Source organism: Sorex araneus, chromosome 9 (genome assembly GCF_027595985.1).
Source record: "Sorex araneus isolate mSorAra2 chromosome 9, mSorAra2.pri, whole genome shotgun sequence".
NCBI classification, from domain to species: Eukaryota; Metazoa; Chordata; class Mammalia; order Eulipotyphla; family Soricidae; genus Sorex; species Sorex araneus.
Window position 1 is genome coordinate 12,550,718 of NC_073310.1, and position 14,510 is coordinate 12,565,227.

A 14,510-nucleotide genomic window follows, 5' to 3' on the forward strand; every position below is an offset into this window, starting at 1 on the left:
GGAGTGTTGAGGACCTGAGCCCAGGCAGGGTCGGGGGGCTAGCACGGGGCTCAGGGGGGCGCTCTGCCGGCATCAGGCCCTGGGCAATGACCCGGGCCCCCGAGGCCTTGCAAGGTGGCACTGGGGGTCCCCGGCAGCACCCCGGCCTCAGGCCTTGGTTGGCAGACTCGAGCTGCCAGTGGCCCTCCCCGCCCACAGCCCGAGGGAGGTGCCCCACCCCCGCCCCCCTCAGAAAATACACCAGATATTTGAAGTAGTTGCTCCTCCGGGTCGGGGGGACTCTCTCCGCCCGCCCTGCTGGGTGTGGGGCTGCAGCTGTGGTGTGCCTGGCAGAGCCAACGGCCCTGAGGCTCGGCGAGTCCTGCAGGCCCAGCTGGGCCGTCCCGGGCCTGATGCCTCCGGCGTTTGTGACGCTCAGCAGGTCTGACAAAGGGCCTCCAGGGCGGAGGGAGGGCCCAGGGGTGAGGCGCTCACCGAGCCCTACACCACATAGGGTCCCCCAGAGGTGCCCACGTGACGCAGCCCCCCACCCCGCCCCCACACATCCTGGTCTCTGCGTGATTTGCACGGGCCGTCTCTGGGTGTCTCCCTAGAGGTGGTCGCGATCCCCGCGCTCGGCTCTCCGCTGGGGGCAGTCCTGGGCTGCGCGTCTCTGCGCCCAGGAGGAGGGGAGCACTTGGCCAAGTTTGTTGTTGTTTCAGTTTGGGGGGCCGTAGCCTGGCAGTGCATAGGCCTTCCTCCTGGCTCTGTGCTCGGGAGTCACTCGCGGTGGGCTCGGGGGCCCATGTGGGCTGCCAGGGATCAAGCCGCGAGGCAGACGCCCTCCCCGATGGACCCTCGCTCTGGGCCCGTGTAACAGAGCCAGGTAGTCACCGGAGGTCAGGGGTTCCCCAGGGCCTCCCCGTGCACGCGGGCCCCCCAGGTCCCCAGCTGGGGGAGGGACGCCGGCTACAGTCTTGGGCCAGTGGTGCCCAGAGGAAGCAGGGGGGCCGCTCGGCCGCCCCTGACCCGCCTGTGTCACAGTTTGTCACCAGCTGCTCCCGGCCCCCGCTCCTGGGATTCGCCTACCTCAAGCCTCCTTTCTCCATCCGCTGTGTGGAAGTCTCCGACGACCAGGTATCGCCACGGGGGCACTGTGCCTCCTGGGGCTGGGGGTGACCACTCCTCACCCCACGTGCTCTGCGCCGAGCCCGGCCAGACAGTCCCAGGGCTGCAGAGGTGCCACCGCTGGGCTGCCCCAGGGCCCTGCTCCAGCTGGGAGCCACCTTTCTGCACTCCCTGGACAAGGCGCGGGGAAGGGGCTGGGAGCCGCCATCCTGGGCTGGCCTCGGGTCCGAGAGGGCTTGGGTGGGCCCGGCGGGAATGCCACCCCTCCCACCGCCTCCTGTCACCGGCGGGAGAGACCTTGGGGTGCGGCAGGCCTGTGGGGCGGCTGGGGCGGGAGGGAGGCCGCGCCCCCCGGAGGCCCTCAGCCCAGGCGGCGGCGTGCGCTTGCAGGACACCGGGGACACGCTGGGCAGCGTCCTCCGCGGCTTCTTCACCATCCGCCGGCGGGAGCCCGGCGGCCGGCTGCCCACCTCCTCCACCTGCTTCAACCTGCTCAAGCTGCCCAACTACAGCAGGAAGAGCGTCCTGCGGGAGAAGCTGCGCTACGCCGTCAGCATGAACACGGGCTTCGAGCTCTCCTAGCGCGGCCGGCCCTGCCCGCCGCCCCGCACTCCGGACCTCCAGCTCCCCGGGCGCGCGGCGGGCAGGCCCGGCGCCTCGGCCCCAGCCCCTCTCGATAGCCATGAGCCCTCCCTACCCCCCCGTGACCCCCCCCCGGCAGCTCTCCGGCACCCCCAGGCCGCACAGGAAATAAACCTCCGGGTCGTGCCAGCTGCTGCCCCGAGCGCCGGGCCCGTGACGGCACAAGACTTGGTCTCTCTGGCCGGCCGGTCTCTGGCGGGGGTCCGCCCTTCCCGACCCGCGGAGCCGGCTGTGCCGCCCGCAGCAGCCACGCCCAGCACGGCGCGCGCCACGTGGGAGGCGCGCCCCTCCCGTTTCCAAACACTATTCTCAGGTAAGGCCTTGCCACGCCGCTATGCACCCAGCCCAGTCTCGGCCTCCGTCCACGGCCAGGCCCGCTGCACCCCCAGCAGCCAGGTGCCCCCCGGGAGGCCTCGGAGCACAGACGTCCCCTCTCCAAGCCACTCACCCCCCGTCGGCGTCCCCCCCGCCCACACACACACCCTCGGTCATTGTCCTTCCTGCTTGCCTCAGAGGCCGCCTCTCGGTGGGCCCACTGGCCTCTGGCCCTCCCAGGGTCATGGCGGCTCGGGGGTGACCCTGTTGGCCTTCCCAGCAGGGGGCGACCACCCTCCCAGCTCACTGGCCCATTTATCAGTAAGGAACACACACCGACCTTAGGTCCCGGCCCACCAGGCGCCAGCGCTCCTCCCTAGACCAGACAATCTCTAGACAGTCGGTGCTCGCCGCCCAGAGCCCCCCGCACTGAAGGAGGCCGCGGCGGCTCCTGTGCCTGTGTTTGCACTCGATGTCGGACCTGCGGCCCTTAGCCACCCCCTCTTTCGGGAGAGCCCAGGGGCAGGGGCCGAGGACAGCCCCGCAGTGCTCTGGCCGCCCTCGCCCACCGCCTCCCACTCGCACATCCCCCCACCCGGTGAGGCTGGAGACAGCCAGCGGCACCTGCCCTGCCCCCCGCCCCTCCCCAGGGCTGCCAGGGCCCGAGGCTCCTCCAGGCTGCAGGACACCAGCCCTCACGGGCCAGGCCTGCGTGCAAGGTTGGTGCCCCGGCGGGGGTGTGCCCGGGGCTGGGCTGCTGCAGAGCAGAGTGTCTGTCTGTCTGTCTGTCTGTGACGGGAGGGTGGCCAGGAGCCTGAAGGCAGGGATGTATCCTTAACTGCTGGAGCGGTGAGAGTAGGCCGGTTCTGTAGGCTCCCCGCTCCTTGCAAACCTCCGTTCCTCAAAGATCTCTGAAGGCATCAGTGGGGACTGAGCAGGTCTGTCTCCCTCGGGGGTGAGTAGCCGTCAGCCTGCCGCCCCACCCCCCCGGTCTGCTCCCCGTGAGCCGGCCAGCGTGGGCAGGAGCTGGCTTGCCAGCACTGTGGTCAGCCGGTGCGCGGGGTTTCCTGCGAGGGCGGCAGTCTGCAGCGTCCCGGAAATATTGCACTATCTAAAACACTGAATCTGTACTTTTATAGCTGGTGTTCACGAACACCTCGATGGCTCTTGAAGGCTCTGAAAAGTGGGGTTTTACTGTTTTTCTTATGGCTTGAACGATGACCAGAGGCTTTATTAAATTTGTACTTCGGCACCGGGCGCCTGTGTTGTGCTTGGCCCACCGCCCATCGGCTCCCCGGGACATAGCGGGTCACCTCTGCTCCGGCCGGCGTCCAGCTCGAGTCGGGAGGGAGCGCGTTTCAGATGGCACTCGCGCCCCCTCGGCCCCTTCCCAGGGGCCACCGTCACCTTCCATCGTGAACACGCAGAGTGAGGGGGACAGCGAGGGGCAGCCAGGAGTCCAGGCGCAGCCCACTACAGGGCCAGAGCGACAGACACACGATCCCGACACCCCCTCTGGAGGGCGTCACCAGGCGTGACCCCAGACACAAGGCATGGCCCACCCTGCCTGGTCCCCTGAGCATCTCTGGCTGTGGCCTGGGTTCCCCAGCAGCGCTGGGCCCCAGCCCTGGCCTTGGGCTCCAGCCGAGTCCGCTGAGATTCCCCGGGCGCCCTCCCTGCCAGGTGCCGAAGAATCCAGAGCTGCCCTCAGGGCTGGGCACAGGCACTGCGGGGTCTGCCTCCCTGCCCGACAGAGCAGAATTATCTGAATCATCGGCAGAAGCGGAAGCCCCTCCTGGTCACTTCCCAGGGAAAGGCGGAGCAAGGAGGAGACGGGAGGGTCTGTGCTTCCTGCGGGGGACCCAGCCAGCACCCGGCCGGTGGGCCCGCTTCCTTGCCCTTTCACGCACACGGGACTGCCCAGGCCCTTCTGCTCAGGCCCTGCCTCTGTGTGCACACGCACGGCAGGGGAGGGACAGTCCATGGGGCCAGGTCTTCTGCCCTCCAGAGCGGGCCCTGGGCAGGGAGGCAGAGCAGTGCTCACCGGTGTCAGCACGTCCCAGCAGAGGGTCAGGGCAGAGGTGCTGGGCGACTGTGGCGGGGCACGCATGGGGACAGGCAGCTCTGCGGTGGGCACTCGCCACACCCCCCACCTCGTGAAGAAGCCCACGAGCACAGAGGCCCAGGCAGGCGCACACACACACTGGCCCAGGGGGGATCCACTGTTCACACACACACACAAACACACACACATATAGGCCCAGGCAGGATCTGCTGTTCACACACACACAGAGGCCCAGGCAGGCTCACACACACACTGGCCTAGGTGGGACCTACTGTTCACACACACACACACACACACACATACAGGTCCAGGGAGGATCCATTGTTCACACACACACACAAACACACACACATATAGGCCCAGGCAGGATCTGCTGTTCACACACACACAGAGGCCCAGGCAGGCTCACACACACACACTGGCTTAGGTGGGACCTACTGTTCACACACACACACACAGGTCCAGGGAGGATCCATTGTTCACACACACACGAACAGGGCCAGGCAGGATACAATGTTTACACAGAAACACGCACACACACACAGGTCCAGGCAGGATGCACTGTACACACGCACACACGCGCGCGCGCGCACACACACACACACAAACAGGTCCAGGCAGGATGCACTGTACACACACACACATACAGGCCCCCCCCCCGGCAGCATCCACTGTTCACATACACACGCACACACACAGGTCCAGAGAGGATCCACTGTTCACACACACACATGCACACACACACAGGCCCGGGCAGGCTCCAGGGCGCTCTCTACCCTTTGAGGTGCAGAGTCCGGCCTGAGCAGCCTCCTGAGAGTCACCAGGTTGGCAGACACTGGCCTGTGCTAGCTGGCCCAGAGCTCAGGCTGAGCCTCTGTTTCTGTGCCACACCCAGTGGGGCTCAGGCCTTGCTCCTGTCTCTGCACTCGGGGCACCATGTGGGGTGCGGGGGTCAATCGAGTGCTGGGCGAGTGCCCTCCGCCCTGTGCTGTGCTCTGGCCCGAGCCTGGCTCTGAAGGCTGAGAGTCGGGCTTTGGCCAGCTGGAGCCTTGGCCCCCGTCCCAGCTGTGACCCTCGTATCTCACCCACGTACCTCCTGGCCGAGAATCGCTGGGCTCACGGTCACCACCTGGGAAACCTTCCCCAAGCAAACGTCTGCGTCTCGGGGCTGGAGCGATAGCACAGCGGGGAGGGCGTTTGCCTTATGTGTGGCCAATCCAGACTAGATCCCCAGCATCCCAGACGGTCCCCCGAGCACCGCCAGGAGCAATTCCTGAGTGCAGAGCCAGCAGTAACCCCGGAGCATCGCTGGGTGTGCCCCATTTTAAAAAGGAACGGGTCACCGAGCCAGCCCCGAGAAGCACAGTCGTGGGGACCCGGGGAGGCCCAAAGGAGAGGGGGACGGCCAAATAGGGAGGTGAGACTGAAGGGTGGGTGCTCATGGCCTGGCGCACAGCCGGTGGACGGTGCCCAGGAGCCAGCACACAGCTGTCCCCAAGGGCAGGATCTCCAGGGCCATGCCCAGCTCCAGGGACCCCGGAGGCGGAGCTGCTCCTGCAGGTGAGAGGTGGGTGCGGACACGGCACCACGTTCCGTGCCAGGAGGCACTGGGGTAGGAGGGGGCCACCCTGCGTGACCCTGAAGGCCCCTCCCGCCCCCACCCCTAGGTGCCTTGGGGTGCAGGGGGAGTCGCCTGGGCTGGTTTGGGGAGTGGGGACCCAGAGAGTTCAGGGTCTCAGGAGCCTTTCTCCACAGGGGGCCGCTCACTCCCCCCCACTCACGGGTGCTGGGGTGTGGTGGCACCCTGCTGTGAGGGGCACTGAGGGGCTGTGTGGGACCAGCAGCCGGGACGCCTGTCAGGGTCACAGACGGTGCCCGGTGGGCCTGGAAGCTGGCGGGCAGCCCCCTTCCCAGGGGCTCAGCACCTCCAGGGTAATGCAGACGTTACTAATGGATTGCCCATCCGGACTCTGCACCCCTCCCCCACACCTCCCGGGCTGCTTTTCCACACAGCCTCTGGCTGCAGCCTGGCTGTTCTTCCTCACCCCAGGGGGAGCCCTTCCCCCTCCAGCAGAAGCTGGGCTGAAGCTGGACGGGGCACATCCAGGCCCCGAGCTGGGTACTGGTTTGGCCACTCGGTGATGGTGGCATCACTCTTCCTGTGAGGGTGCCCGGGTATCCAGGTCAAGTGTGAGGCACATTCCCAGAGGCAGAGCTCAGGGAGACAATCCACAGAGAGGCTCTTTGTCTGCTCTCAACCTCCGTACACGTGACAGAAGCAGCCATCGTGCTGGGGACGATAGCCAAGGCCCGGAAACAAGCTAAAGGCCCAACTCTGCGTGGATGACCAAGGCACTGTGGTCTCCAGACACAGTGGAATACTATGCAGCTCTAGGAAAGGACAAAATCGTGCAGTTTGCAGCAGCATAGATAAGCTAGAGACATCTCATGCTGCGTGAAGCCAGTGAGAAAGGGACAGATACAGGATGATCTCACAGGAGGGACTTACAGATGCACAGCAACAAAGGGACAAAGGTGACCTAAGGGTGGGGGGGGAGTCGACACTGAGCCACACAATTGACAGCTTTTGATTTCTTGTTTTGGGGCCACACCCATTGGTACCCAAGGCTTACTCCTAGCTCTGTGCCCACGGGTCACTCCAGGCAGGGTCCGGGGCCCAAATGGGTGTTGGGGGTCAAACCCTGGTCCAGTGCATGCAGGGAGTGCGCCCTGCGCCCTGCTCACTGTACTATCTCCCGAGCCCCAAGAGTTAGTATATTGGGTGGGAATATGAGGAATATTGGGGGAGGGGGAGTCTGAAATCGAGGAGTGTCGGGGTCCTTGCGGGGGGAGGTTGGAGACACTGGTGATGGGTGTGGTGTTGGAATTACGTGCACGACAAATATTACTGATAGTATTGCAAGTCACAGAATTGCAATCAATAAAGTTTTTCTTAAGTAAGATGAAGATGACAGCTGCCCGCCAAGGAGCAAGTGGACACTGGCCGCCTCGGCACCGGGGAGAAGGGCCTGCATTCACCCTCACTAACCCCAGGGTCCCTCTGAGACCCCCTGGGCGGCTTTCTGCTCCTGGCTGCCTCGGATCCGAAGTCCAGTCCACATACTGCAGGAGTGAGCGATAGTCCGGCGGGAAGGGGCTTGCCGTGCACGCAGCCAGCCCGGCTTGGATCCCCGGCTCCCCATGTGGCCCCCTGAGCCCACCAGGAGTGATTCCTGATGCAGAGCCAGGAGCAAGCCCCGAGCACAGCAGGGTATAGCCCCCCCCCCCCCCCCCCCCACACACACACACTGAATAAACGAGTCTTCATTCTGGCTGCGCAGCCGGCTGACAGCCCAGAGCCAGGCAGGAAGTCAGCGCTTATGGACTTGCCCTTGGCGGGGCTGCTGGGCCCTCCGCCCTCTCTGGGGTGAGCACCCCGGGTGATGAGGACTCGAGCACCCTGGGTGCTGAGGACTCGTTGCAGGGAGGGAAAGCTTCGGCCAGAGCCTTCCCTCTCGCTCACTGTTGACCGTGATGGATGCCAGCCTTGGGTGATATCCTGCCCCAGCTCACGTCGAAACCCAGAAAGCCCAGACAGACAAAAACGACAATCGGTAGCCAGAATCTCACGGCTTGGACCGGCAGAGCGGGAGCGGGGGGGCACTGTGAGCCCAGATTTCTTTCCGAGGATGTGGATCACCCCCTAAGCACCGTTTTTTTTTTTTTTTTTTTGCTTTTTGGGTCACACCTGGCGATGCACAGGGGTTATTCCTGGCTCTGTACTCAGGAATCACCCCTGGCCGTGCTCAGGGGACCATATGGGATGCTGGGATTCGAACCCGGGTCGGCCGCGTGCAAGGCAAACGCCCTACCCGCTGTGCTATCGCTCCAGCCCCCTAAGCACCGTTTTTGTAACTTTTAAAAAACTTTTTGGGGGGCTGGAGCGTTTGCTTTGCACTCGGCTGACCCGAGTTCGATTCCCAGCATCCCATAGGGTCCCCCGAGCACCGCCAGGGGTAATTTCTGAGTGCAGAGCTAGGAGTGACCCCTGTGCATCGCCGGGTGTGACCCAAAAAGAAAAAGAAAAATTAACCACTTATGAAGGGCTCATGTACGAAGTTTATAGGCCAGAGGATCCATTCCATCCCTGGCACCTCATGGTCCCCTGAGCACTGTCCAGAGCGAGCCCCGGACACTGAGCTGGACAAACACCAAAATCAGATTCAAGGAAAACAACAGAGAATGTGAATAGTTTTCCACAGTAATAAATCTAATAAATATGGATAGAGGCCCCCACCGTGTCTGGTAGCTTTTGTTTGTTTGTCTTGCAGCCACACCCAGTGGTGCCCAAGGCTTACTCCTAGCTCTGTGCCCAGGGGTCACTCCAGGCAGGGCCCAGGGGGCCAAATGGGAGCTGACCCCCGGTCCACTGCATGCAGGGAGAGCGCCCCGCTCACTGTACGATCTCCCCGGCCCCAAGGGCTAGAATATTGGGTGCAGGTAGCACTTGCGGGTTGGAACCCGGGGCCCAGTACATGCTCCCATCCCCACCCCACCTCCTCCAGCGCCTTGCTGGGGGTTATCGCCTTTATTTAGTGCCACACCAGGCAGTGCCGGGTGCCACTCCCGGGGGTGTTTATGGGACCTTGTGGCACCGGACATGCTTTGGGCTATCTCCCCAACCCCTTTCACTCACCCAATCACCCCTCTGACTTGCTGTCTCCCTCGGGTGCCAGGGTGCCCAGCTCTAGCCCTTGCCCAGGCCTTGCCAAAGGGCCCCGTGAACCAGTATCCCTGTCTGCAGTCTCCCCAAGAGCGGAGAGGCACGCATCCTCTGTCCCCGTCTCTCCCCCGCTCAGAACTGGGCCCAACCACAGCCCAATCTCGCCCCCCACCCTCCCCCACACATACCTCCCCAGGTGCGTGTGCCTCCTCGGTACCCGGGTGCCAGGCAGGGCCGGCCCAGTCCGGGGGCACCGCCCCTCCCCCAGGCACCGGGGCGCCTTTCCTGGGCTGCCACCACACCTGGCTGAGTTCTGGGGAGCCTCATTCCCTCCACAGCTCCCACGGAGCTGGCAGGCACACACGCGTCTCAGGCAGTCGTGCAGCAAGAGACGCTGGGGCCAAGGCCTCCCGCCTGGACAGCGCCGTCCGGGGGAAGCCATGGCTTTAGCAAAAGAATAAACGACCCCTCGCAGCGCATGTGGCTCGACACTTCCAAGGGGATCGCGGTGGAGGTGCCTATGGCGGGCGGGCGGGGCCGCCGTTCCCCAGCTCTGCCCGGGAGCAGCTGGTGGTGGGGACGGTCAGCAGCCCCCGGGCCCCGCTCTGCCTTCTGCTTCCCCAGCTCTGCACCTGCTCGCTCCCGCCCCTTCCACGACGGGGGGCTGTTCGGGGGCTGCCCCCTTTCGTCATGCGCCTCCTTCGTTGCTGCCCACACAAGAAGAACCAGGAGCCCCTCTGCTGGCTCCACGGAGACTCCGGCCACAGGTGGGGAGGTAGGGGTGTGTGTGACGGGGACAGACCCAGGGTCAGACCCAGCTCCCACTCTTCCCTGCTGCAGGACACCCCTGACCCAGCGAGTGCCTGAGGGGCTGCTGTGGGCAGTAAGGTGGGGGGTGTGGAAGGTCCCACAGACCCTGGTACTGCTCCATGCCCGAGTACTGCTCCACACACCTGAGTACTGCTCCACACTCCTGAGTACTGCTCCACATACCCGAGTACTGCTCCACACACCCCAGTCTGCTCCACACTCCGGAGTAGTGCTCCACACCCAGTACTGCTCCACACACCCGAGTACTGCTCCACACACCCGAGTACTGCTCCACACACCCGAGTACTGCTCCACCTCCCAAACTACTGCTCCAACTCCCTGAGTAGTGCTCTATACACCCAAGTACTGCTCCACACATTCAAGTACTGTTCCACGTACCCGAGTACTGCTCCACATACCCAAGTACTGCTCCACGTACCTGAGTACTGCTCCACACACCCAAGTACTGCTCCACATACCTGAGTACTGCTCCACCTCCCCGAGTACTGCTCTGTGTACCCAAGTACTGCTCCACCTCCCCAACTACTGCTCCACACACCCAAGTACTGCTCCATATACTCAAGTACTGTTCCACACACCCGAGTACTGCTCCACATACCTGAGTACTGATCCACACACCCACATACTGCTCCACAAACCCAGGTACTACTACATACATGCCAAATACTGCTCCACAAATCCAGTACTGCACCACACACCCAAGTACTACTCCATACATCCAAGTACTGCCCTACACACCCAAGTACTGCTACACACAACCAGTACTACCCCATATGCCCAAGTACTACAACTCACACCTAAGTACTGCTACACTCCTCAGCGCTACTACACATACCTCGTCCTGTCCCAAATAACCCAAGTAACCAAGCATTACTCCACATACCTGAGTACTGCTCCACACACCCACTGAATAGAATACTGCTACACAGGCAAGATCCGGACACGTCAGGAATCTTGGTGCAGAGGTAGGGATGTGACAGCCACATACGGGGTTCAGTCTGACATCACATATGTAATCAGCTTTACCAACCCAAGGGACATGTTGATTCTGAACAAATGACTTCATCCCTCTGAGCCTCAGCGTCCTCATCTGTGAAATGGGGAGAGCAGCTGTCCGCCCCCGGGGGTTCTGGGGAGAGCAAGCATGCGTCAGGATGCAGCCACACACACACCTCAGTATCGAGTAGGGAGCTTTGGTAGCGCAGCACCCTAGCTTCAAGGCTGGCCCCACCTCCTGGTGCTGGGGGTCTTTGGGGAAGCCCCCTCCCCACCTCTCAGGACCCTGTGCTCACATCTCTAATTTGGGGTGATGCTAGTCAAAACTTCAGCCTCACGGGCCCTGGGAGGTTCATCTGCACCAAGGTGCATAGCAAGACACAAGCTGCGTTTGGCGTGGGCTCGTCACCGATAGAGAAACTCTATTAAACTCTGCTAAACGGGCAGGGGATGTGCCCTGCCTCGGTGCTCCTTGTGGACCTTTCCTTGGCCCTTTCTCTGGCTCGGTGCTCCTGGAGCCGCCACCCTGGTATGAGCCGTATGAGCCGAACTCCATGACCCACCCGGCAAGTCTAAGCCAGGCAGAGGCCTGCTCGGGCCCTCTGGGCGCCCCCGGGCCTGAGCAGAATAAACCCACGAGCTGGCATGGTTCCATCTCCGCGCGCTGGCCCGGCCGGCCTCCGGCCTCACCTGCCAAGCCAGGGAGCTGGAGTCCTTCCCAGTTACAAAAGAGGCTTCAGGTGAGGTGTCGACAAGGGTGACTCAGTCCGCGCTGAGACACGCACCCAGACAACAACGATACTAAACAAGCCCAGCCACCAGTGCTCACACTCCCGGGAGCACTGCCTCGTGGGCCTCTCCCTGCGGTTGCGGCTTTGTGCCTTGGACAGATGAAGCAGCAAGTCTGAGGAGGCCTGGGGGCGGGGCCAGTGGCCCATCCCGGCTCTCCCCACACAGTCAGGCCTCCCGACAGCCCACCAAACCAGCTGAGGGGGGCCCTCTTGCTCTTCAAGGCTGCACCTGTCGGCCCCCCAAAGGGGCTCCATGTTACTCTGTACATTTGTGACCATGTGTGTGTGTGCGTGTTTGTGTGTACATGTGTTTGTGTGACATGTGTGTGTGCGCGCATGAACACAGCTTTCATCTTCACTTTCTGAATCCATGGGGTAGCACCAGGGACACCCCCAGATTTCCCAGTGTCCCCATCCCCCACCTCCACACGGGGTCCAGCACTGTCTCCCACAGGGACGGGGAGCAACAGACCCAGGCTGGGAAACCACCCCCCTGGGCAGCAGACCACCGGACAATCACACACACACACACACACACACACACACACACACACACACACACACAGGCCCACGAGCTAGCCACCACCCCCCTGGGCAGCAGACCACCGGACAATCTCACACACACACACACACACACACACACACTGGCCCACGCGCTAGCCCCACACCCTGTGAGTCCTGCTGGACTCGCGCACGCACACACACACACACACACACACACACACACACACACACACACTGGCCCGTGCGCTAGCCCCACACCCTGTGAGTCCCGCTGACGCTGATGGATGCCGTGCTCCCGAGGGATCTGTTGCACCTTGACCTGCCTTCGACTAAACTCAGAATGCACCTGAATTCCTGAAGGCTCAGTAGCAGTAACTGGGCCAGGAGCGAGCATCAAACTGGAGGCGCCGTGGTGGGGGAGGCGAAGGGGACAGGGTGGAGGTGGGGTGGCAACACTGTCACTGACGGGGACTCAGAACCGGTGACGCTTGCCACTGGGACGTGTTAGGAGCTTGGGGTGTGAAAGTCACAGGGTGGAAAAGGCGCAGTCCAGGAGCCGGGATGGCGGGCCGGGGAGGAAGCGGGCTGAGAAACGAGATCGCGACAGCCGGGGGGGGGGGGGGGGCTCGAGCTCCATCCCCGGGACCGCGCGAACCCCCAGCACTGCAGGGGCTGCCCCCTCGCACCCCAGGTGAGACCCGCCAAGAAAGGTTCTCACTGGGGCTGGAGAGGTGGTGCGGGGCGCGGGGAGATGACCCTGCCGGCCCCCAGCACACTCGGTGCCCTGAGCCACACCAGGGGCAGGTCCATCCTCGGAATCACATCTCGGGCTCACACTGAACCACTGGCATGAGGGCGGAGGCGTCCCTGGGGGGCTCCTGAGCACCACTTAGGGACCCCCCCCCCACAGAGGCACATACGCTTCTCAATCATCGCAGGGATGAGTATTTGTTTTTGGGACCCAGTGGCGATGCTCAGGGCTTCCTCCTGGCTCTGCACTCGGGAATCACTCTTGGCAGTGCTTGGGGGACCCTATGGGATGCCGGGGATTAAACCCCGGTCGGCAGCCTGGGAGGTAAGGACCCTCCAGTCCAATATTTATTTATTGCTTTTTGGGTCACACCTGGCGATGCCAGGAATCACTCCTGGCGGTGCTCGGGGGACCCTATGGGATGCTGGGAATCGAACCCAGGTCGGCCACGTGCAAGGCAAATGCCCTCCCCGCTGTGCTATCGCTCCAGCCGCCCAATATTTATTTTCAAATTAAACATAGATCTTTCTCTTGGGGGGTGGGCTGGGCCAGACCCGATAGTGATCAGGGATTACTCCTAGGACCCTATGAGGTGCTGGGGATCGAACTGAGTCTGCCATGCGCAAGGCCAGTGCTCTACCCACTGTACTATCTCTTTGGCCCTTTCAGGCAATATTTAAAAAACTTAAAAAACATGTGAACAATGGATGCTCACGGAGGCATCCTGAGAAAGTTTTCCAGCCAGGTCCCAGTCCTGGGGTCCGTCACTTAGGATGGGCCGCGGGCTGTGTGGGGGACTCTGGGCTTGAGATGGTCAGGCTTTGACTCTGCAGGGGCGTACAGGGGAACTCTCCCCAAAAGCTCCACACAGGGAAAAACGTGGACAAGAGTCCAGCACACGGGGTCCCGGCTGTTCACGTCCAGAGGGCAGGAAGCGTTTGAGTCCAGCCCCTCTCTGCACCCCTATGTAGAATTTGTTTCTCGAAGGCCCAAAGACACAGTACAGCGGATACAGTGCCTGCTTGCCTTACACACAGCAGACCTGGGCTCAATCCTTGGCACCCCATTTGGTCCCCAAAACAACAATAAAAAGACTGTTTTTCCTGGGCCAGAGCCATAGCACAGCGGGGAGGGTGTTTGCCTTGCATGCGGCCGACCCAGGTTCAATCCCAGGCATCCCATATGGTCCCCCGAGCACCGCCAGGAGTAATTCCTGAGTGCAGACCAAAAAAAAGTGAAAAAAAAAAAGTTTTCCCTGGGACGACGGTGTGGGGAAACACCCCCTAAACTGGCCCTGCAGCTGGGCACACGGGCTTGGGTGGAGGGGACAGGGGGTGGCAGCGTCCCACCCAGCAAGGCTGCTGCACTGGGCCCCCGGCGAGAGCCCTGGTCAGGCTGGGGCTCCGCGTTTACCCCCAGCTGTCCACGGCCAGAGCAGGGAGAGGGGGGGCTGGCTGTCTCCCGGCTGCCCCTCGCAGGGAGAGAGTCTGAGGGCTGGGCCGAGGAGCGGGCCTGGGGAGTGACCTGTGCCGCATCTGCCGCCCGCCTGGCCCCTGCCCGGAGGCGTTCCCTCACTCACCTCCCAGGAATGGGAGGCCCGGGAGGCAGGAGCCAGCTGTCCTCCGACTCACGGAGGGCAGAAGCACGGGGCCGTCTGCGATGTGCAACCTGGCAGGCTGGACAGCGGCCGAGTGACCAGCTGCCCACCTCCCGCCCTGGGGCTGGCAGGTGCCCTGAGCCGGGCTGGCCCTGGGTGAAGACACGGGCCTCACCCGCCGCGGGAGC

The 14,510-nt window shown here is 63.0% G+C and overlaps 1 protein-coding gene across 3 annotated transcripts in view; it reads left to right on the forward strand.

The window, feature by feature from the left end:
• Positions 1-3,321, forward strand: part of UBE3B (ubiquitin protein ligase E3B) — a 49,630-nt gene extending 46,309 nt beyond the window's left edge. For all 3 annotated transcript variants that reach the window (XM_055146640.1, XM_055146637.1, XM_055146639.1), the window contains exons 27-28: positions 1,024-1,116; positions 1,498-3,321. In XM_055146640.1, coding sequence (XP_055002615.1) covers positions 1,024-1,116; positions 1,498-1,689 — 285 coding nt within the window. In that variant the 3' untranslated portion in view covers positions 1,690-3,321. The remainder of the gene's footprint in view (positions 1-1,023; positions 1,117-1,497) is intronic.
• Positions 3,322-14,510: the final 11,189 nt, after the last annotated feature.